At 44.7% G+C, this 21,234-nt stretch overlaps 3 protein-coding genes across 4 annotated transcripts; 2 read left to right on the forward strand and 1 right to left on the reverse strand.

Annotated features, from left to right (window-relative positions):
* ccnb1ip1 (cyclin B1 interacting protein 1) lies at positions 1 to 1,576 on the forward strand (the record flags this gene model as incomplete). The annotated part of the gene is made up of 4 exons (XM_084166037.1): positions 1 to 297; positions 573 to 719; positions 1,009 to 1,177; positions 1,407 to 1,576. 4 exons carry the CDS (start codon positions 1 to 3, stop codon positions 1,574 to 1,576), a joined length of 783 nt encoding a protein of 260 aa, XP_084022163.1.
* A 424-nt stretch (positions 1,577 to 2,000) lies between these two features.
* On the reverse strand, positions 2,001 to 8,270 carry ttc5 (tetratricopeptide repeat domain 5). 2 transcript variants are annotated; one of them, XM_084166032.1, is made up of 10 exons: positions 8,014 to 8,270; positions 6,623 to 6,755; positions 5,962 to 6,173; positions 5,301 to 5,451; positions 4,919 to 5,010; positions 4,713 to 4,769; positions 4,436 to 4,582; positions 3,317 to 3,531; positions 2,907 to 3,051; positions 2,001 to 2,402 (listed from the first exon to the last, which is right to left on the reverse strand). In XM_084166032.1, exons 1-10 carry the CDS (start codon positions 8,074 to 8,076, stop codon positions 2,283 to 2,285), a joined length of 1,335 nt encoding a protein of 444 aa, XP_084022158.1. In that variant the 5' UTR covers positions 8,077 to 8,270; the 3' UTR covers positions 2,001 to 2,282. The 2 variants fall into 2 exon arrangements, with proteins under 2 accessions (XP_084022158.1, XP_084022159.1); XM_084166033.1 differs by lacking the exon at positions 8,014 to 8,270 and adding an exon at positions 7,138 to 7,284.
* A 360-nt stretch (positions 8,271 to 8,630) lies between these two features.
* mettl3 (methyltransferase like 3) lies at positions 8,631 to 18,196 on the forward strand (the record flags this gene model as incomplete). Its single annotated transcript, XM_084165814.1, is given in 16 exon segments — positions 8,631 to 8,770; positions 14,120 to 14,198; positions 14,200 to 14,275; positions 14,277 to 14,303; positions 15,254 to 15,256; positions 15,260 to 15,484; positions 15,488 to 15,560; positions 15,563 to 15,711; positions 15,872 to 16,051; positions 16,327 to 16,346; positions 16,348 to 16,383; positions 16,385 to 16,561; positions 16,816 to 16,852; positions 17,126 to 17,191; positions 17,885 to 17,997; positions 18,085 to 18,196. Coding segments are annotated over 16 exon segments (1,473 nt in total). The 5' UTR covers positions 8,631 to 8,670.
* Between the last annotated feature and the right edge of the window lie 3,038 nt (positions 18,197 to 21,234).

Raw genomic sequence — 21,234 nt, forward strand, 5'->3', positions numbered from 1 at the left:
ATGTCTATGTGCGACGACACTCTGCTCTGCAACTACTCGAAGTGTCGGGTGAAGCTGTGTGGGTTCGCCTGGGTCACAGCCTGCTCACACGCCTTCTGTGACCAACATGGATCCGGAGAGTTCAGCCGCTCCCCGGCAATATGCCCGGCCTGCTCCTCTGCACTCTCGGGGAAGCTGGACATCGTGCGCACTGAGCTGTCGCCTTCTGAGGAGTACAAGGCCATGGTGCTGGCGGGACTGAGGCCAGAGACGGTGCTGGACATAAGCGCCCGTGCCCTGGCCTTCTGGACCTACCAGGTCTGTCAGTGTGTTGCCTATGACATTCACAGTATTGAATTACACCATTGTTTATATCAGGCCTGGTCCAGGAGACCCTCCGGGTGTGCGGGCTTTTGTTCCAGCCTGGTACTAACACACCTGATTCTACTGCTCAAACCAAGCCTGCACACCATGTGGGTCCCCAGGACAAGGGATGAAGGACACAATTCAAGAAATGTGAGTGTCAAATCTATGTTATACCATCCCCTTCTCACAGTGCGTGTGTCCGACATGCATGTGTGTGTGTGTTGCAGGTGCACCAGGAGCATATGTTCCAGGAGTACAGTCTGTCCCGGGCCGAGGGTCAGGTGAAACAGATGGAGAAGGTGCTAACCCAGCAGAACCAGAGCAGAGAGCTGGAGCTCAACGCCATGAGAGGGGAGGTCTCCTCACTGAAGAAGGTACCACCTTTACGTCACATCAGACCCTGGAGTGGGCAAGCTTAGTCTCCCTTTGGGTGCAGGCTTTTGCTCCATTTGTACACTAACACCTGATTCAACTCATCACAATTAGTGCTGCTCGACTAGGAACAAATGCCTTGCACCCAGCCACCCACTGTGGCCCTTCACCACCCGAAATGAATGCTCAGCTCTAACCATAACCCAAATCACTTTTATTTAGCCTTCTTATATACACTCTACCTCGTTATCACTCTCCATCTCCTTGGTATCCCTCTCATGTCTCTTTCAGGTGATGGAGGAGTACAAGAGGAAGTACAGTGAAGTGTCAGAGCGTCTGATGGAGAGGAACAGGCAGTACCAGAAGCTACAGGGGCTCTATGACTCGCTGAGGCTACGCAACATGGTGGTGGGGGACAGAGAGGCACCACGCCAGCCAGGACCCCCCGAGTTCAACACAGGTTAGAGAGTGGGAGTAGGAAGAAAGAGTGAGAAACATGGGGAGATGGGTCTGAATCCTGATTAGAGACACATCTTGGAGTTCTGTCTGTGTATGTCATTAGGGAATTTGCCTGAAAGTTTGAGTTCAGCCTGCTTGTCTTAACTCAGGACTTGCCTCTTAAACAAAAGGTATAAAAGAGGCATAGAGAATACCAGTTCTGGAGATTCAACCTCCTACCTGTTTCCCAGGGGTGGTCAGGCAGCCCTCTCCCCGGGGGAGTCCTCACTTCCTGTGCATGGGGCCTGAGGGTGACAGCCGCCTTTTCTCCTCCCTGGAGCCCGATGCTGGAGCCAAGACCTTCTTCCAGTTCAGCTCACCTGCCAGAGACAGGGGCCGGGCCTTACTCAAGAAATACTGAGACTAGAATTACAATTCTAGAACTCCCGGATTAGAATGAATAGAATAATTATATTTCTATGACTGAGGTAACGCTGGTTAGGTACCTGGCTCCTTGATCAATGACAGCCTTATCTTAGATAACCATCCTTAGTGTAGACTGTCAGGTTTGATATTCATATTGTAGTTGTGGTTGCCTTTTTCTTACCTGAAGTTACTGTATCTTGATGAAATGCTCCAATACAACTTTTATGTTTGCACTTATTTTGTCAATAAAATTCAGCATGACCATTGTAAGAATGCTGTATGTTATGATTATTCTACTAAAATGTTTTTTTTCACTGAAAGGTTTGACTACCTTCCAGTGAAAGACGATCAACTATATAAAGCTAACGATAAAGCATGCATGTGAAATCATGTCCACATTGGAGAAAGACACAATATTTGGGGAATGGGGATGTTTGTTTTAATGTCTTGAACCCATAAGTCTGACATCATTGTCATCACAATTATTATCATATTGTAGTCAGTCATTTACAAAATCCCCTAGCCTCCCTCCCTCCCACAAAATAAAAAATAAAATATTTATAAATATGTACAAACAGTGTATTCCTAAAGGCTTTAACATAACAAGGATCTACTATTTACAAAACACACAGAAAAAACAAAACTGGCAAATGCTCATCATACTTCTTCCCTCCGCCCCCCTCCCTCTACCCCCCCTCCTCTTATTCACTCTGGGGCTTGTAACTGACGGAGGCTGCAGTCTGAGCCTGGACGTTCTGTCTCTTGCCATTGACGATGAGGAGTAGGGGGGAGTCCACTCGTATACTGCGGAAGTCAAACGTCTGCAGGAGGCACAGGGGAGAAGAGAAAAAATATCAGAGAATCAGAAATGTCGTGAGTATCAAGATTTGCGTTAGGTATGATGTTTCATTAACAAAATGCAGAGAGGATTTCTGTCTTTGGACAGTGCAAACAGTTTGTATTCTAGTCAGATGCTTTGTGTATGTTTATAGCACAAGTACTGCATTTTGCTGTTGACACTGACCTGTTTTCACTTTTTATTTTATTTTATGAACCTTTATTTAATTAGGCAAGTCAGTTAAGAACAAATTCTTATTTACAATGACGGCCTACCCCGGCCAAACCCGGATGACGCTGGGCCAATTGTGCGCCACCCTATGGGACTCCCAATCACGTCCGGATTGTGATACAGCCTGGAATCGAACCAGGGTCTGTAGTGACGCCTCTAGCACTGAGATGCTGCGCCACTCATCAAACATCATGTTATAATATTCCTATCACCAGTCGTGTGCAGTGGTCCATGTAAGCTGGAGAGAGGGACTGACCTGGTTGTTGTGGGTTACACTGTGGCGTTTGACCTGGGGCTCTGGGATGACCACTGAGTCTCCAATCAGAACACCCCAACTGTCTGCTGTGTTATAGACCATGATCACGCAGCAGGTCTCCTCACTGTCCACCATGCCAAACGTACTGGGAGGCAGAGAGACAGTCACATTACTGTCTATCCACCATAGATAACGTACAGTAAGAGGACAACTCATCATAAAACTCCATGTTCAACCAATGGAATGCACTGTATAGTATGAAAACAATATTTTTTTTAAAGCGAAGGGACACAAAACGCCATCATTCTCTAAATGCATAAAGAAACATGTATACAAACAAAGACACACAAAGTACACAGCAGGTCCCACATTACAGATAGCAGTCTATCACTAGAAGAAGGTAAACTCACAAGGCCATGCGTCCCTCAGAGGCCAGGCTGAACACCACCTTGCCCAGGGCAGCCACCCCAGCGTTGTGGCCGTGTGTCAGGGCAGACAGGTTGCGGGGCTCCAGGCTCCCAATGCGGCCTGCGGGGGAGCGGAACTGAGGGGAGGAGCACGGCCCCAGGGCCAACGTGCTGAGGTTGGAGAGCATCGTTCGCAGGCGCCGGGCCTTCACCTTCCCCTGTATGGGTGAAAGTGTAGCAGACTAACCAGTGGGAAAGCATAGTACTCTGCCGCCACCTACTGGTGAAATACATCTAATCTAATTTTATTTGCCACATGGGCGAATACAACAGGTGTAGGTAGACCTTAGAGTGAAATGCTTACTTAGAAGCCCTTAACCAACAATGCAGTTAAGAGAAAATAATAGATAAGTAAAGAATAAAAATAACAATTAATTAAAGAACAGCACTGAGTGGCGCAGTGGTCTAAGGCACTGCATTGCAGTGCTAACTGTGCCACTAGAGATCCTGGTTCGAATCCAGGCTCTGTCGCAGCCGGCCGCGACCGGGAGACTCATGGGCGGCGCACAATTGGCCCAGCGTCGTCCAGGGTAGGGAAGGGAATGGCCGGCAGGGATGTAGCTCAGTTGATAGAGCATGGCGTTTGCAACGCCAGGGTTGTGGGTTCGTTTCCCAGGGGGGGGGGGCAGTATAAAAAAAAATATATATATATATTCACTAACTGTAAGTCGCTCTGGATAAGAGCGTCTGCTAAATGACTAAAATGTAAAATAACAGTAGGGAGGCTATATATACAGGGGGTACCGGTACAGAGTAAATGTGCAAGTGCACCGGTGACTGATGTGGTGTACTCCTCAATGCCATCGGATGAATCCCGGAACATGTTCCAGTTTGTGCTAGCTTAGCATCTGCGTCATCTGACCACTTCCTTATTAACCGAGTCACTGGTGCACACTTTCCTTTGCATTAGTGAATGGTAATAAAGAGTTGCCAAGAAATGCGTTCGTATTTCTTTATTTACATCCTACACAGATCCCATGAACTGCTGATAGATATAGGTTGGAGACTGATGTGCCCTGTCCAGTTTATCTATGAGAATGTGTGCCGGTTCTCCTGTCCTACCTTGTTCTCTGTGAGTGCTGTGAGTTTCTCCAGGTATTCCAGCAGCTGTCTCTCCCTCTCTGGAGGCTCCTCCCACGCGGGGTCCAGGGCCGCAGCCCGACTGTACCCCCCCAGCGCAGACCCAAACATCTCCTCATACTGGAACAACTGAAGGAGGGGACACAGGCATGGAACAATCATTAGTTTCAGTTTTCTTTCACATGCATTTTTCTAATGGAATTCATTTATCACATGCCTATTGTAACAATCATAACAGAATATGTAAACAATGTGTTACCGTGGCTCTGTTGAAGTGTAGATCGGGGTTGGAGGTTGCTGTTCGGTCCACTTTCTCCTGAGAGAGAGAGAACAGAAAGGGAAGGAATTATATAGGGTTGCTGAACAATGGTTATTGCCTGAGAATCAAATTCACCCGCCCATACGGTCCTGTCAGGCTTTGTAAAAACAACCCAGTTTGGTGTGTGTGTAGATATATACACTCACAGCCTGTGCATAGGCACTCAGAGCCTGTTGAGACATCTGTGGATTCTGTCCGCAGGTGAAGAACAGGGAGATGTAGGCGTTTCCCAGGATGTCTGTCAAAATATACCAATAAATCATCAACGTTCCACTCATATTCAGCACTATAAGACATTCTTCTCATACCAACATTTACATAAACCGCTGTTCTTTTATCCTCTCTTTCGAGAACATGAATTACAGCCAAAATCATTTCCCTCCATGCTTAGACCCATCCACACCTCCATCGTATGTAACTGTACCCATACTCCGCCCCAGTAACCCCATGTCCCCCACACTCTATTCTCAAAACCCATCACCATTGTAAAATATGAATATCTGTTATGAGACTACCCATCATACTCACACCAGGAGGTTCCGTCAGTGACGTCCAGCTGGACAGCCTGCCTGGCCATGTCCACACTCTCCAGCACCCTCTTCCCCTGCTCATCACCGCCCCCTCCTGGTAGCTGCCTCAGCACCATGGACAGACTGCGTAGAGACACCTTGTTCTTACTCTGGGAGGAAGGGAGAAAATAAATGTAATAAGGATAATACAGAAAACCATGAAAAGTCAACTTTTTTAAAAATGGGATATTGTGGCCTGTGTGGTCCAGCAAACGTATGCCAGATTCGGCATGGGTTCGAATCCGGCCCACTGCCCTTTGACTCACCCTTCATTTATAGTCCCCATCTTTCCATCACTGCACTCGCTTTTCAATAAAGCAACAAACAAAAAAAGTATCTGCCCCACTCCTTAAAAAATAATTATCAATGGATATTGGTTTGGGTGTAGGTCAATTTAAATGATATAAGAATAGAGGATAAAAGAGACCTTTGTGAACAAAAGAAACAAAGAAAGAGAGAGACAAAGAAAGGTGGAAACAATGGGAGAGCAAGAGTTATGGCTTGGAAGGCTGAGAGAAACAGCTGACATCTCTCTCTCCAGTTAACCTCAAAAGCTTTGTAATTCCTGCTGTCTATAAATTAAATAACGCACAGCTATGCAAATAAAATGTATTGCTAACCTGCTGCAGGGCTCCAGTGAAGCAGGTCTTGGCGGTGGTCAGGTCTCTTTTCTTCCAGTACTGCTCCCCCAGGGTGTTCCAGCCCTCCACCAGCCCAGGCTCCAGCTTCACGGCCCGGGACAGGCACTCCTCGGCGGTGGTGCTAAACTCTGGAGCCACCCCGAGGCAGCGGCCCCGCAGAAGCAGGAACTCAGCGCTGTGCTTATACGACTCTGAAGAAGACAAAGGGATGACAGAGATGATTCTCTAGTCAATTGAATTATTTTGTGTGTTTAAAGATGTAACCCCACATATTAGATGTCAAATGGAGGCAAAGCTAAACTCAGTCAGCACTGTGCTTATATAACCTCTTCCCCAGCCTCAATTGCTACTGCATGAGAGAGCTGGCTGGTGGACGTCAATAGTGCTTATAAGACTGGATGAGATGGGTGGCCACAAATAGAATCTTAGTTATGTAAGTCATTGATTAATAAATAATGCATAAAGAGATCCCTCTCTAGTCAGGCAAGTGTGAGTACTGAATAGTGCGGTAAAATATGTGTAACTTAACATTAAAATGCCAAATGGATACAAAGCTAGCATGCAAAATGTCAGTATATTATTTTTACATGTGTAGTTACTAAACCACAACAAGCCTTCCTTTTCGGTTCTGTTATCTCACCTTCTTTCTCCCCAAGCTTCATTCGAGTCTTTTCCATCTCCTGTGCCACATCACTCTGTTTCCTCCCTGCATCCTCCACACTATGAGTCTCAAAGTAATGATCCCGAAAATGATACAACTCATCCACTAGTTCCTGACCCAGAAAGAGAGAGGGAAACTGGTATTGATACCATGGTATTGATACCAGAGAGCGAAACTAGATGCATGATGAGAGGCAGAGCCATGATACAAGAATATAATTTTGCAATGTGTTGCTGAATAGGACTGGACTGCAAATTTACTTGATGAGGCTAGGACCCTTGCATGATTGGATGCATGCATGCTCATTGGCAATGAGGGATGTAGCCCTTGATCATGACTCTAAATTCCATTACATTGCATTTCAAGAAGGCGTCTTCTGTCAGTCTTAACATTAACATGCATCGCTCGCGGTAGGGTTTTGAAAGCATAAGAACCGTATCTTCCATAGCAGTGAGATATAACTTTCAAAAATAAAAGGTTAGATTGATACACACCTTTATAAGGTTAGGATTAGTTGTGTTCCCACACGGCCATATCTCCATGTTACAGCGAGTGTTTACAGTAGACAGACGGAAGACAGAGGGACCACCTGTGCTAATTAGCTATCTGGCATCCGAACACCTGTGTGTAATGGAAGAAGGCTGCCAGAAATGTGTAGTCACTCAAAAATACTTTCGGCTACAACTGTGATAAAGCCGGTTAAAACGGTGTACAGTAAGTGTATCTTTTGCATTTGTGAAATTATTTTTATGTGATATGAAAGTAAAGGGCTTTTCTAGAAATGTATCGCAATTTAGAATCGATTCACGTTTAGATGGAGTATTTGGCTGCCAGAGAGTCTACCTCTGAAGATACAGTATCATATAAGGTCCTGACCATGGACCTTAAGGAGTAAAGGTAGGCTCCTTAAGAATACATTTTGGGCTATGAAGGATGATGACACAGCAAGTTTGGCTAACTAACTTAGACGGCTGCATCTAGACGTCTCAGGCGCTAACGTTAGCTGGCTACTAGTAGCCAAGATGGAGAGAGATTGTAAGAACGTTGCACACCATACAAAGCTAGATAGCTAACTGAGGACCTTGATGTATAAACATATAGAGAAAACGGATGGCTCGGCAGATTTATAGACAACCAACTCGGGTTGAAGATTTCTAAAATCAACCACAAACAGATTTTGGTCGATTAATATGACAGTTGGTGTCAGTTGTTATAGTAACGAGTGGAGGAGAGCTAACTAGCTAACGTACCATCAAAGGAAAGAAGGGCTATGTCTAACGTTAGATAAGACGTTCATTAAAATAGTCAGGTTAAGAAAACTCATGACTATATATTACATGCAGGGATTATAGCGTTATATTTGACAATACCTTTAAGATCTGTAAGTCATCTTTGTCAGCCGCAGAATCACCATCCTTCTCCACTTCCGCCATCTTTTCCAGTGGTTGTTGGAAGAAGAATACTACATTGAAAACACGGCTCCTGCTGGCCTAGAGGGGTGTGCAGTAGCTGGAGAATATTAACATATTGGTTGCTAAACAACTCTTATGTACTGAATGTACTAAAGCGACTTTTTTTTTTTTTTTTTTTTTTTTTTTACCGCAGATTGCTAACTAATGAACTATCTAAGTTTGGATAGTTGTTGACCCATAGACATTAAAACACGCGTTTTACCGGAAGTGACCCTTTTCTAACCGGAAATGTGTCCGTTTCCAAAACACATCCGTCTTGTGCTCATTTGAACAAATCGATGTATTTAAAATAGTCACGACCTAACATGCCTAAACATATTATTTCAACTTGTTCTGAGAGGTGACAAATCCGACTTGCAATGAAATCGTATCATTTTAAGAAAGGTTACCTGTTAGATTTTCCTCCAACAAGGGGGAACCATTCATGTATTGTTGTTGCTAGTCCGACAGTGCGAGCCGTGTCCACACGTACAGTAATTTGGTCCACATGCCGCTAAACTAACTCATCTTGCATGCTCAGTTTTCAATTTATTTTCGCGAAAGCGCCGACTCGAAATGTCGAATACGTGGAGCAACATCCAGGCACACAAGCAGCTGGACTCGCTGCGAGAGAGACTGCAGAGGCGACGGAAAGACCCCACGCATCACGCTGCAGGTCGCCACGATCATACCGACAGTGTTATTGCGTTTTGGTACACCAGAAGTACATTCATTTCCAATGGAATGCTGCGTTTGCCTTGCGTAGACGGCTTGACAGAAATGGTAACAGAAGGTGAATGTAGAACTTTTGTTGCACACATGTCCAGATGATGCTGCGTACCAATTTAACGCAATGACACAAGCACTCTACAGAGCACGTTAGGCTAGGGGCGATGCAGCCTGAAGACCCGACGTTGAATTGCATCGAATTCTACGTCGGGCAGAAATTAGATCAGGAAAGTTTCCTCTCACGACCTCTACAAGCCAGAATGCTGAATAAAATGATACTTTACCAGTTGTCCGTGTAGTTGGTCTAAAATGTAATGTAAATGTTGGTCCTTTTGCAGGTAGGAATGTTCAGGAGTGAAGGAAGGAGGCTGAGTATACGATGTGTACTTGGTTTGGATTCTGCAGCGTGTTTCCATGGATTGGAAACATTTTATCAAATTTTGTGTGTTTTTTTTTCAAAGAAAAAAGTACATTAATTTACCATTCATACATACTCTTACATTTCTTTTTTTGTACGATTTTACAATTTTCTCAAACAATAACAAGCATACATAAACAAAAGACCAATAAACCGACGCACACAAATTTCAACAAACATCAATGACATTACACCTGCTCAGACCCACATGTTCCCACCACAACCATATACATCACGTATGTCTCAACCACACTCCCGCTCATCCTTAATCCGCTGGAATTTTCCAGTGCTTGTAGCACTCTATGCCATCTGGCCTCAAATTGCACTGTTCTATTTTTCTCTAGCCCACACCTTTTCAATATTTAAATAATACATTTGATTAATCCACTGTCATAGTGATGTAGGTTCATTTGATTTCCAGTTTTTGAGTAGAAGTTTTTTCAAAATCATTTGACGAGAAAAGTATGGTCCACCTCATTTGGTATCTCAGTTTCTTACTGACTTAAATTGCCCTGGTGCCATTGTTTTGCTCTTTCAATTAAGAAACAAACTACATTTGGCTTGGTGTTTTTTTTGATAATTTATTTGGGTGCTGGATTAAGTCAAATGTTACAGAATTCCTCTAACTACAGTGGGAAAGATCCATTGTAGTTAACCTGCTAGACACATTCTAACTCAGCGTTTTCTTATTCGATCATACATAATCAGCAAGTTTCAGTGCAACTTATTGCAAGTTAATTAAATGTTTTTGTAAAATTCACAATAGACAATTTAAGTGGAATATTGATTTGCAGATGATTAACCTTAACCGAAGTGAAAATAAAGGTGTTTCGGGTGTTACCGCTCAATATTCAAGTAAATGATTATGTATTGGTTTAATAACACTTCTATTATATATATAAAGCTTATCATAAACATATCTGGACGGAAATCTGGTGCTCAGTAGTTAAAACATCTATATATTGTCCCAAAAATGCTAATGCTATCAGACCAATATCTTGATTTCAGTCACTCAGTGTTGATTACTTATGCATTTCCTCATGCCTACATGGGTTTGACACTAGGTGGGAGTGTAATACAAAACGGCTACTGTTTGTCACACAACCCTTCGATGTGGTTGCCTGAGACAACAATACAACTATTCACTAGCTATCATAAATTGAATGCACCAATTTGTAAGTCGCTCTGGATAAGAGCGTCTGCTAAATGACTAAAATGTAAATGTGAATGAATGTCAGACAAAATATCCACAGAGTAGTGTTATCAACCCGACCTTCAGGATGCTGGTCTATATCGTTTGTATTTCCAGTTTGTATTTTCAATATAAGTGACAAACACTTGCACAATAATGGCCGTTTAACCGAACAACAAACGCTTCCATCTTATTGCAAGGAAAGTGCTTAGGTGGACTACATTGTTACATTCGGCAATTGTTTACATATTATGCAATGCGTCAACATATTTAAAATACAAGCAAGAGAACCTACCTGCGCCGCAAGTCAAGTAAACAACACTTTCCCATGGATACCCTATCTCCATTTCTTACCGCCAAAAGAACCAAAGCATGTACAACCGGTAAAGTAAGTGTAAATATAATTTTGTTCAACATTGTGCCTTGTAGAGGCTATTGCGTCTTTTTTACAACAATGGGTCTCCTGAGTGGCGCAGTGGTCTAAGGCACTGCATCGCAGTGTTAGCTGTGCCACTAGAGATCCTGGTTCGAATCCAGGCTCTGTCGTAGCTGGCCGTGACCGGGAGACCCATGGGGCGGCGCACAATTGGCCCAGCGTCGTCCAGGTTAGGGGAGGGAATGGCCAGCAGGGAGGTAGCTCAGTTGGTAGAGCATGGCGTTTGCAACGCCAGGGTTGTGTGTTCGATTCCCATGGGGGGCCAGTATGAAAAAAATAAATATATATATATAGAATAGTGTATGCACTCAATAAACTGTAAGTCGCTCTGGATAAGAGCGTCTGCTAAATGACTAAAATGTAAATGTAAATTTATTTGACTGATATCCTTTGAGTAACTATGGTAACAGATTGATGTTTAGGCAAGGGACGATGAAACGACTGAAGCCGCTCATGCGGGGGACCATTGGGCGATGCGAGCATGGGCGAGGGATGTAAACAGGGCGGGGAAGCTAAACTTTATGCAAATACTAGTTACTAGTTACCACAGCCACAAAGTTATAAACTCTGCCTTGTTCTACAATTTCTCTTCTTAAAATAAGATTTTAAACCTAACCATAACCACACTGCTAACTGTTGGCCTAACTAACCCTAACCTTAAATTAAGACCAAAAAGCAAAACAATAATTCCATGAATTTTTATGATATAGCCAATTTTGACTGGTGGAAACCCTGCGGAGCCTTGCGAGATATGGCTCAGAAAATGTATCTCCATCCAGGGAGGAGAAATGTCTTGTTCTCCGAATTGTCCCATTATCCCAACTGTTACACTGAGAAGATTGAATGACTGCATGTTTTTCCAGAAAACGGTCGTTTTCGTCCTCATGCTAGGTAGCAGAAGCCACAGCAGCAATTTTGGAAAACACACAAAATAGCAGAATTTGTTAGGAGCCCATAAAACGGCTGCTATCCATCGCAGCGCTATTCTCTACTAATGGGACAATTTGGAGTAAAACACATTTCTCATCCCTGGATTGAGGTATGTTTTCCAAGCCATATCTCACGCCGGCTCCACGGTGTTTTAAAACCTCTTAAATGTAATGGCAAAATGTAGATTTCCGCCTAAATAGACATACCCAAAAGTAACTGCTATTCATGTGTAATTACATGCAAAAACGTTGTATATTTGGAAAGAAGACATCTGGGAGATTATGAGGAAATGATCAGAAGATAAATAGGAGTTACATAGTTCAGAATACACAAGATCAAGCACACACAAAATAACAGTTTCAACATTTTATTTTATTTTGAAAGTCATCTTTCATTGACAAGCTATAAGTGAATTATTGATGACTAGAGCTGGAAACACATTAGATGGCTTCCACAACATGTGAAGAATATCAGAAAAAAAAGGGATTGATAGACCTAACAACTAGAAATAGGCAGATGTTTTAGTAAGTGGTGTCAGGTGTGGTCACGGGATGTTTCCAAGTATCCCTAAACCTCTCCAAAGTGGCATATGTCTGTAAATTAGATTTATCCAGTGATATTACATATTTGCAATCCCTAAATGCTATTTGTTTAATATAAAAACACAATTTCTACCATATCAATTTCACTCAAACATTGTGGTGGTGTTATGGGTATCCAGGGTACATTCAAGTGTCCTTTCAACCGCTCCAAAGTGTCCGAATGTGGTAATTGCACTGTTTTTGCACACTGGATGTGCCTCTTGCTTTGTCCCACTCAGGTCAACCGCATATCCCTGGAAAGCTTATCTCATTGGCTACAAGACTGTCAAGGTGCCATAGTAGCCAATCCCCTGTGTAATGGATGCCTACAGCGCATAAGCAGTCAACATTATATTTTTGAAGGGCAAAGCTATAGTCACTCAGTGGACATTCAATGTTTCCATTAAGTCATACATCATCAGATATTGGCAATAGGCTAGATTTGTTCCTACCAACCGAATGATTAATTTGATACCCCCCATGTAGCCATAGCTCAAACACAGACCAAATCGAAGCTTACCTTGGGCGGCAGGTAGCTTAGTGGTTAAGAGCGTTGTGCCAGTAATCGAAAGGTCGCTGGTTCTAATCCCCGAGCCGACTAGGTGAAAAATCTGCCGATGTGCCCTTGAGCAAGGCACTTAACCCTAATTGCTCATGAAAGTCGCTCTGGATAAGAGCGTCTGCTAAATGACGTTAATGTAAAATGTAATGTAAGATGTCCACCTCTGGCCTGCTGGCTCCCCTACCTCTGCGGAAGCATAGTTCCCGCTCAGCCCAGTCAAAACTGTTCGCTGCTCTGGCACCCCAATGGTGGAACAAACTCCCTCACGACGCCAGGACAGCGAACTCACTCACCACCTTCCGGAGACATTTGAAACCCCACCTCTTTAAGGAATACCTGGGATAGGATAAAGTAATCCTTCTACCCCCCCCTTACCCCCCCCCCCCCCCCCCCCAAATTTTTTTTTTTTAAAACATTGTAAAGTGGTTGTCCCACTGGCTATAAGGTGAATGCACCTATTTGTGAGTCGCTCTGGATAAGAGCGTCTGCTAAATGACGTAAATGTAAATGTAAATGTTTGCTGTTTGGTGAAAACGTTGTGTAAAATAAACATTTTGACTCTCAGGGCTGGTGATCAATAACGGCAGGTCACAGTCAGACAGACAAATAAGACATCTTTATGATCTGTGGAGTCCCGGCTTTCGGTGTGTATCAACGTATTCCTTGTTTATTTCGTTTATGCTTCACAACGCTATCCAGAACGTAGGTAGCAGCCATCTTGAAATGAGGTAATTGGCTCGGCCTGCCCTTATAAATTCGTATGCCCATATATGGTAGTAAGTCACACCAAAGATTTGAAGGTAGGGGCTACCGTTCTCATACCAGACTGAATTGAATAAAAAAAATCAAATAGGGTCCCCAAATATGGGGACTTTACATTTAAGTGGTTTTAATCTACACAGGAAGACTGTCCGACCCTAGTGCAGCTGTAAGCAAGCGGGTCGGATCTGCTGGCTAGCTGCAGGTATGTTTATGCTAATGTTAGCTAGCTAGCGAAAGGTGGAAAGGAAGATAGACAATAAAAAGTAAAGCAAATGTTAATGTTTGTGCATTGTCTGTGGACCCATAGCTGTATGGTCCAGATACTAGTGATTGTGAGTGAGCAAAGCTCTTAGTCTGCATAAGCACTGTTGTTACTGCCAATGTGATTTACAACTTGGGGGTTATCTATTCTCAGAGGTGGGAGGCAGCAGTGGTGAAGGGGCTGCTGCATGGAGTGAACGTCCAGGACCAGCGCCCCCCAGGAGGAGGCTGAACGCCCCCGGACCCCGAACTAGAGAAGAGACTCCTGGGATATCTGTCTGACCTGAGCCGCTCCCTGCCCACTGATTCATCTGACCATCACTGATGAGCTCAACACTGTGAGTGCGTATCCCTGTGACCAAGGTCTACTATATTTGCATAGAAAAGTACAGAACAGCAATAATAGAAAGTACCCAAAACATTGAGTTTCCTAATATTGAGTTGCACCCCACCTTTTGCACTCAGAACGGCCTCAATTTGTCAGGGCATGGACTCTACAAGGTGTCGAAAGCGTTCCACAGGGATGCTGGCCCATGTTGACTCCAATGCTTCCCACAGTTGTGTCAATGCTTCCCCCAAGTTGGCTGGATGTCCTTTGGGGGGAGGACCATTCTTGATACACACAGGAAACTGTTGAGTGTGAACAAACCAGCAGCTCATGTCTCAAGGCTTAAAAATCCATCTTTAACCTGTCTCCTCCCCTTCATCTACACTGATTTGAAGTGGATTTAACAAGTGACATCAATAAGGGATCATAGCTTTCACCTGGATTCACCTGGTCAGTCTATGTCATGGCAAGAGCAGGTGTTCCTAATGTTATGTACACTCAGTGTATATGTGTGTGTTGTTAACTGCTATTGCTAATTTGAATGAAGACTGGATAAGAGTAATTGCTATGACATTCATAAGCCACTTTGCCATCACTAACAAAGTGATGCATAGTCACTTTACCCCTACCTACATGTACTAACCTGTACCCCCGCACATTGACTCGGTACCGGTACCCCCTGTATATAGCCTCGCTATTGTTATTTTATTGAGTTACTTTTCGTTTTTTTAAATGTTGTTTTACTTTAGTTTATTTAGTAAATCTTTTCTTAACTCTTTCTTGAACTGCTTTGTTTGTTAAGGGCTTGTAAGTAAGCATTTCACGGTGTTGTATTCGGCGCATGTGACAAATAAAGTTTGATTTGATTTGACTGCATCACATTGACATTCCATTTCCTGTCCTTTCCCTTTCCTTGCCTTCCTCTCTCTTATCCCTGTCTTTTATATTTCTCCTCCACAGTCTTAAGCACCCATCACCCATGGCTGCATCCAGAGTCTGCTGCTCAAGTTCTCTGCCCAGGAGCTCTTCCAAGTAAGTCAGCCGTCCATGGCCACCTCCTCTTCCTCTTCCTCCACGCTAGTCATCTCCGTGGACCACACACAACTCTGGCCCTTGATTGGGGGTGGGGCCTTAGCTCAGAGAATGGGGGCCAAGCAGAAAGCAGAGGACCAAGCCCACCATAAACGTCCATAAGGCACCTCCCTTGCTTTTCAGAGCCCGCCCTCCCCTCCGCCCACTTCCTCCATCACCCTGGCACCGGCTTCCAGCTGGCCAGGCCCTCTGATTGGAAGGTTGGCGGAGGAATGGGTGGGGCAGATAAACAGGGCAGGACCAGTAAAGGGCAGACCCCTCACCTGGACATGGAGATTGAGAGCCTGCTGAACCAGCAATCTACCAAGGAGCAGCAGAGCAAGAAGGTACAGTACAACCCAGAAGAGGGAAGGGAAATAGATCGGGATAGCCTGGGTGTAGTTTGAACCATAACAGTACAAACCGTATTATACTGCCCAATATTCAGTCAATGGCACACACGCTGTCAATTGCGAAATCAAAACCCAATTATGTGTGTGTTTATAGATGAGCAGAGTGATCCTGGAGCTGCTGAACACCAGCAAAGCTAAAGAACAGTCCATCGTTGAGAAGTTCCGTTCATGCGGTCGCACTCAGGTCCAGGAGTTCTGTGATCACGGGACCAAAAAGGAGTGCATGCGGTCCGGATTCACACCCCAGCCCTGCACCAAGCAGCATTTCCGGTCAGTGCTGCTACACACAGTCTTAGAAATACTCTCCCAAATATGTATTTTTCTTGATTAATCAAGAAATCCTGATTTTCTGACTTCATCTTTGATTCAATACTTAATTTAATCATCCCCTCCCCAAAATTATTGTTGTGCTGATCGAATCTCTAAGTGGACTCTCCCTTCTCATTGGAGCTCTCCATTCAATCAATTACGTCTCTTATGATTGGCTGATCTATCTTTTTTTTCCCTACCCTCTTGACTAAGCCCAGTCTTCTCTCCCCTCTCTGACGCATCATCAACAAGCATACAGACAAGTCTTGGAGACTGCTCTTTCCTCAACACCTGTTTCACAGTGGATCTGTTGTGACAGCCGCATCCTGGAAAAGTTATCTGTGGTGATGGCCGACCCTCCCTGGGACATCCACATGGGGCTGCCCGACGGAACTCTGACGGACAATGAGATGAGGAAGCTCCACATCCCCTTCCTCCAGGACGACGGCTTCCTTTTCCTCTGGGTGACTGGCAGGTACCTCCACTAATCAGATATGAGTGGAATAGTGTGTCACTGATCAACCAATCAGCTGCCAGGAGAGCAGTGCATGCTAATGAACACGCACTACAGCAGAAAGGGTCTGACAGAGAGCGGTTTAATTATATGATAACAAGCCGTAAACTCCTGATATTGATTGATGTTGATTGGTGCTTTGAGTGACATGTTTCACTTAGAATATACAATAGACTGTTTTAATCTCCATGTCTCTCCCTATCTTGTTCCTTTAGGGCTACGGAGTTGGATGTAGAAGGTCTGTCTTTGGTGGTAAGTGTCTTTATTAATCAACCTTTATGACAGAGTTGACTTTACTTACTGGTCCAATCTGACTGTAGCTATGAGCGTGCTGAGATCATTTGGGTGAAGACCAACCAGTTACAGAGATTTTGTTATTTTGTGATGTGTTGTGATATGTTGTGCAGCATCATACCTCTTATCTTATCCGAGTCTGCGCTCTGCTCTGGGCAGTGTGGTGCAGTCAGTTGTGTGTATTTACTGTTATTGTAGTATAGTTGTGTGTGTGTGTGTGTTTCTCCTCAGGTGGGTGTGAAGGAAAGCCCCCAAGGATTCAACAAAGGGCTGGACTGTGATGTCATCGTGGCCGAAGTCAGGGGTCAAACACAATGAATCCATTTGATGTTACATTCCAATCCTAAGAGAGCCCTGAATGTTTTAACTCAACCCTCTCCTATATCTCCCTCTCTCTACCTCTCTCTCTACCTCTCTCTACCCCCCTCTCTCCCTCTCTCTACCTCTCTCTACCTCTCTCTCTACCTCTCTCTCTACCTCTCTCTACCCCTCTTTCTCCCTCTCTCCCTCTCTCTACCTCTCTCTCCCTCTCTCTACCTCTCTCTCTACCTCTCTCTCTCCCTCTCTCTACCTCTCTCTCTACCTCTCTCTCTACCTCTCTCTCTACCTCTCTCTCTCCCTCTCTCTACTTCTCTCTCTAACTCTCTCTCTCTCTCTCTACCTCTCTCCACCTCTCTCTCCACCTCTCTCTCTACCTCTCTCTCTACCTCTCTCTCTCCCTCTCTCTACCACTCTCTCTCCCTCTCTCTACCTCTCTCTCTACCTCTCTCTCTCTCTCTCCCTCTCTCTACCCTCTCTCTACCTCTCTCTAACTCTCTCTCTCCCTCTCTCTCTCTCTCTAACTCTCTCTCTACCTCTCTCTACCTCTCTCTCTCCCTCTCTCTACCTCTCTCTCTACCTCTCTCTCTCCCTCTCTCTACCTCTCTCTCTACCCCTCTCTTGCTCTCTCTCTCATCTTTTGTCTCTACCTCTCTCTTTCTCCTATCTTAGGTGCGTTCCACCAGCCACAAGCCAGATGAGATCTATGGGATGATTGAGAGACTTTTACCTGGTACCAGGAAGATTGAGCTCTTTGGCAGACCTCACAATGTCCAACCCAACTGGTACGTGTATTTATTTGATTATGTATCTGTCTGTATGTGGCTATTTTTCTATGCCTTCATTTCTCTCTCTCTCTCTCTCTCTCTCAGGGTAACTCTTGCTAATCAATTGGAGGGTATTCACCTCTTGGACCCTGACGTCGTGGCTCGCTTCAAGAAGTGCTACCCAGACGGAGTCATTTCCAAACTAAAGAACATGTAGAGAGTCGTCTGACTGATGGACTGCCTTCAGTTTGTTCGTCTTTTTGTACCAATTATGATATTTAGTAATAAATAAGGTTGAAAGAAAAATCTCTGCCTTAGATATTTGCACATTTCACAATATAAAGCAAAATGTATCCACAAAAAAACATTTCAGTATACCATTTTTTGTATTATTACTTTATTAGTACATTCCCATTACAGCAAGAATATAGTAAAATGTTGGGATCTTTGATTTCCATTAAAATGGTTGAACATTGGGCTGATATTGAAAGAACAACATTGACATTGGGCAATTCATCAACATTTTTGTCACAGTTATTGGGGATTGCATACAGTGCCTTCAGAAAGTAGTCACACCCCTTGACTTTTTCCACATTTTGTTGTGTTACAAAGTGGGATTAAAAGGGATTTAATTGTCTTATTTTTTTGTCAACAATCTATGCAACATACTCTGTCAAAGTGGAAGAACATTTAAAAATGTTTTTTTTTATTAATGGAAAAGAAAACACTAAAATATTTTGATTAGGTAAGTATTCAACCCCCTGAGTCAATACATGTTAGAATCACCTTTGCCAGAGATTACAGCTGTGAGTCTTTTTCTGGGTAAATCTCTAAGAGCTTTGAAACCTGGATCGTATAATATTCGTACGGTTTTCCTGGTTCAGTCTGCTTTCCAACAGATCCTGGGAGACAAATCCACCTTTCAGCAGGAAAATAACCTTAAAAGCAAGGCTAAATATACACTGGAGATACTTACCAAGACGACATTGAATGTTCCTGAGTGGCCTAGTTACAGTTTTGACTTAAATCGGCTTGAAAATGTATGGCAAGACTTGAAAATGTGTTGTGGAGTAACTAAAATGTTGTTGATCCGTCCTTAGTTTTCTGTAACTGGTTTAAAATCACCTTTGGCCTCATGGTGAAATCCCTGAGCGGTTTCCTTCCTCTCCGTCAACTGAGTTAGGAAGGACGTCTGTGTCTTTGTAGTGACTGGGTTTATTGATACACCATCGAAAGTGTAATGAATAACTTCACCATGCTCAATGGGATATTCAATGTCTGCTTTTTTTTTTACCAATAGGTGCCCTTCTTTCCAAGGCATTGGAAAACCTCCCTTGTCTTTGTGGTTGAATCTGCTTGAAATTCACTGCTTGACTGAGGGACCTTATAGTTAATTGTATGTACATTTTACATTTACATTTTAGTCATTTAGCAGACGCTCTTATCCAGAGCGACTTACAGGAGCAATTAGGGTTAAGTGCCTTGCTCAAGGGCACATTTACGTCATTTAGCAGACGCTCTTATCCAGAGCGACTACAAATTGGTGCATTCACCCTATAGCCAGTGGGATAACCACTTTCCAAATGTTATTATTATTTTTTTTTTTTTGGGGGGGGGGGGGGGGGGGTAGAAGGATTACTTTATCCTATCCCAGGTATTCCTTAAAGAGGTGGGGTTTCAAATGTCTCCGGAAGGTGGTGAATGACTCCGCTGTCCTGGCGTCGTGAGGGAGCTTGTTCCACCATTGGGGTGCCAGAGCAGCGAACAGTTTTGACTGGACTGAGCGGGAACTATGCTTCCGCAGAGGAAGGGGAGCCAGCAGGCCAGAGGTGGATGAACGCAATGCCCTCGTTTGGGTGTAGGGACTGATCAGAGCCTGAAGGTACGGAGGTGCCGTTCCCCTCACTGCTCCATAGGCAAGCACCATGGTCTTGTAACGGATGCGAGCTTCAACTGGAAGCCAGTGGAGTGTGCGGAGGAGGGGGGTGATGTGAGAGAACTTGGGAAGGTTGAACACCAGACGGGCTGCGGCATTCTGGATGAGTTGTAGGGGTTTAATGGCACAGGCAGGGAGCCCAGCCAACAGCGAGTTGCAGTAATCCAGACGGGAGATGACAAGTGCCTGGATTAGGACCTGTGCCGCTTCCTGTGTAAGGCAGGGTTGTACTCTCCGAATGTTGTAGAGCATGAACCTGCAGGATCGGGTCACCGCCTTGATGTTAGCGGAGAACGACAGGGTGTTGTCCAGGGTCACGCCAAGGCTCTTCGCACTCTGGGAGGAGGACACAACGGAGTTGTCAACCGTGATGGCGAGATCATGGAACGGGCAGTCCTTCCCCGGGAGGAAGAGCAGCTCCGTCTTGCCAGGGTTCAGCTTGAGGTGGTGATCCGTCATCCATACTGATATGTCTGCCAGACATGCAGAGATGCGATTCGCCACCTGGTTATCAGAAGGGGGAAAGGAGAAGATTAGTTGTGTATCGTCAGCGTAGCAATGATAGGAGAGGCCATGTGAGGATATGACAGAGCCAAGTGACTTGGTGTATAGGGAGAAAAGGAGAGGGCCTAGAACTGAGCCCTGGGGGACACCAGTGGTGAGAGCACGTGGTGCGGAGACAGCTTCTCGCCACGCCACTTGGTAGGAGCGACCGGTCAGGTAGGACGCAATCCAGGAGTGAGCCGCGCCGGAGATGCCCAGCTCGGAGAGGGTGGAGAGGAGGATCTGATGGTTCACAGTATCAAAGGCAGCAGACAGGTCTAGAAGGACAAGAGCAGAGGAGAGAGAGTTAGCTTTAGCAGTGCGGAGAGCCTCCGTGACACAGAGAAGAGCAGTCTCAGTTGAATGACCAGTCCTGAAACCTGACTGGTTTGGATCAAGAAGGTCATTCTGAGAGAGATAGCAAGAGAGTTGGCTAAAGACGGCACGCTCAATAGTTTTGGAAAGAAAAGAAAGAAGGGATACTGGTCTGTAGTTGTTGACATCAGTGGGATCGAGTGTTGGTTTTTTGAGAAGGGGTGCAACTCTCGCTCTCTTGAAGACGGAAGGGACATAGCCAGCGGTCAAGGATGAGTTGATCAGCGAGGTGAGGTAGGAGAGAAGGTCACCGGAGATGGTCTGGAGAAGAGAGGAGGGGATGGGGTCAAGCGGGCAGGTTGTTGGGCGGCCTGCAGTCACTAGTCGCAAGATTTTATCTGGAGAGAGAGGGGAGAAAGAAGTCAAAGCATAGGGTAGGGCAGTGTGAGCAGGACCAGCAG

The sequence above is a fragment of the Coregonus lavaretus genome (genome assembly GCF_964263955.1).
Source record: "Coregonus lavaretus genome assembly, chromosome: 7".
Lineage (NCBI taxonomy): Eukaryota > Metazoa > Chordata > Actinopteri > Salmoniformes > Salmonidae > Coregonus > Coregonus lavaretus.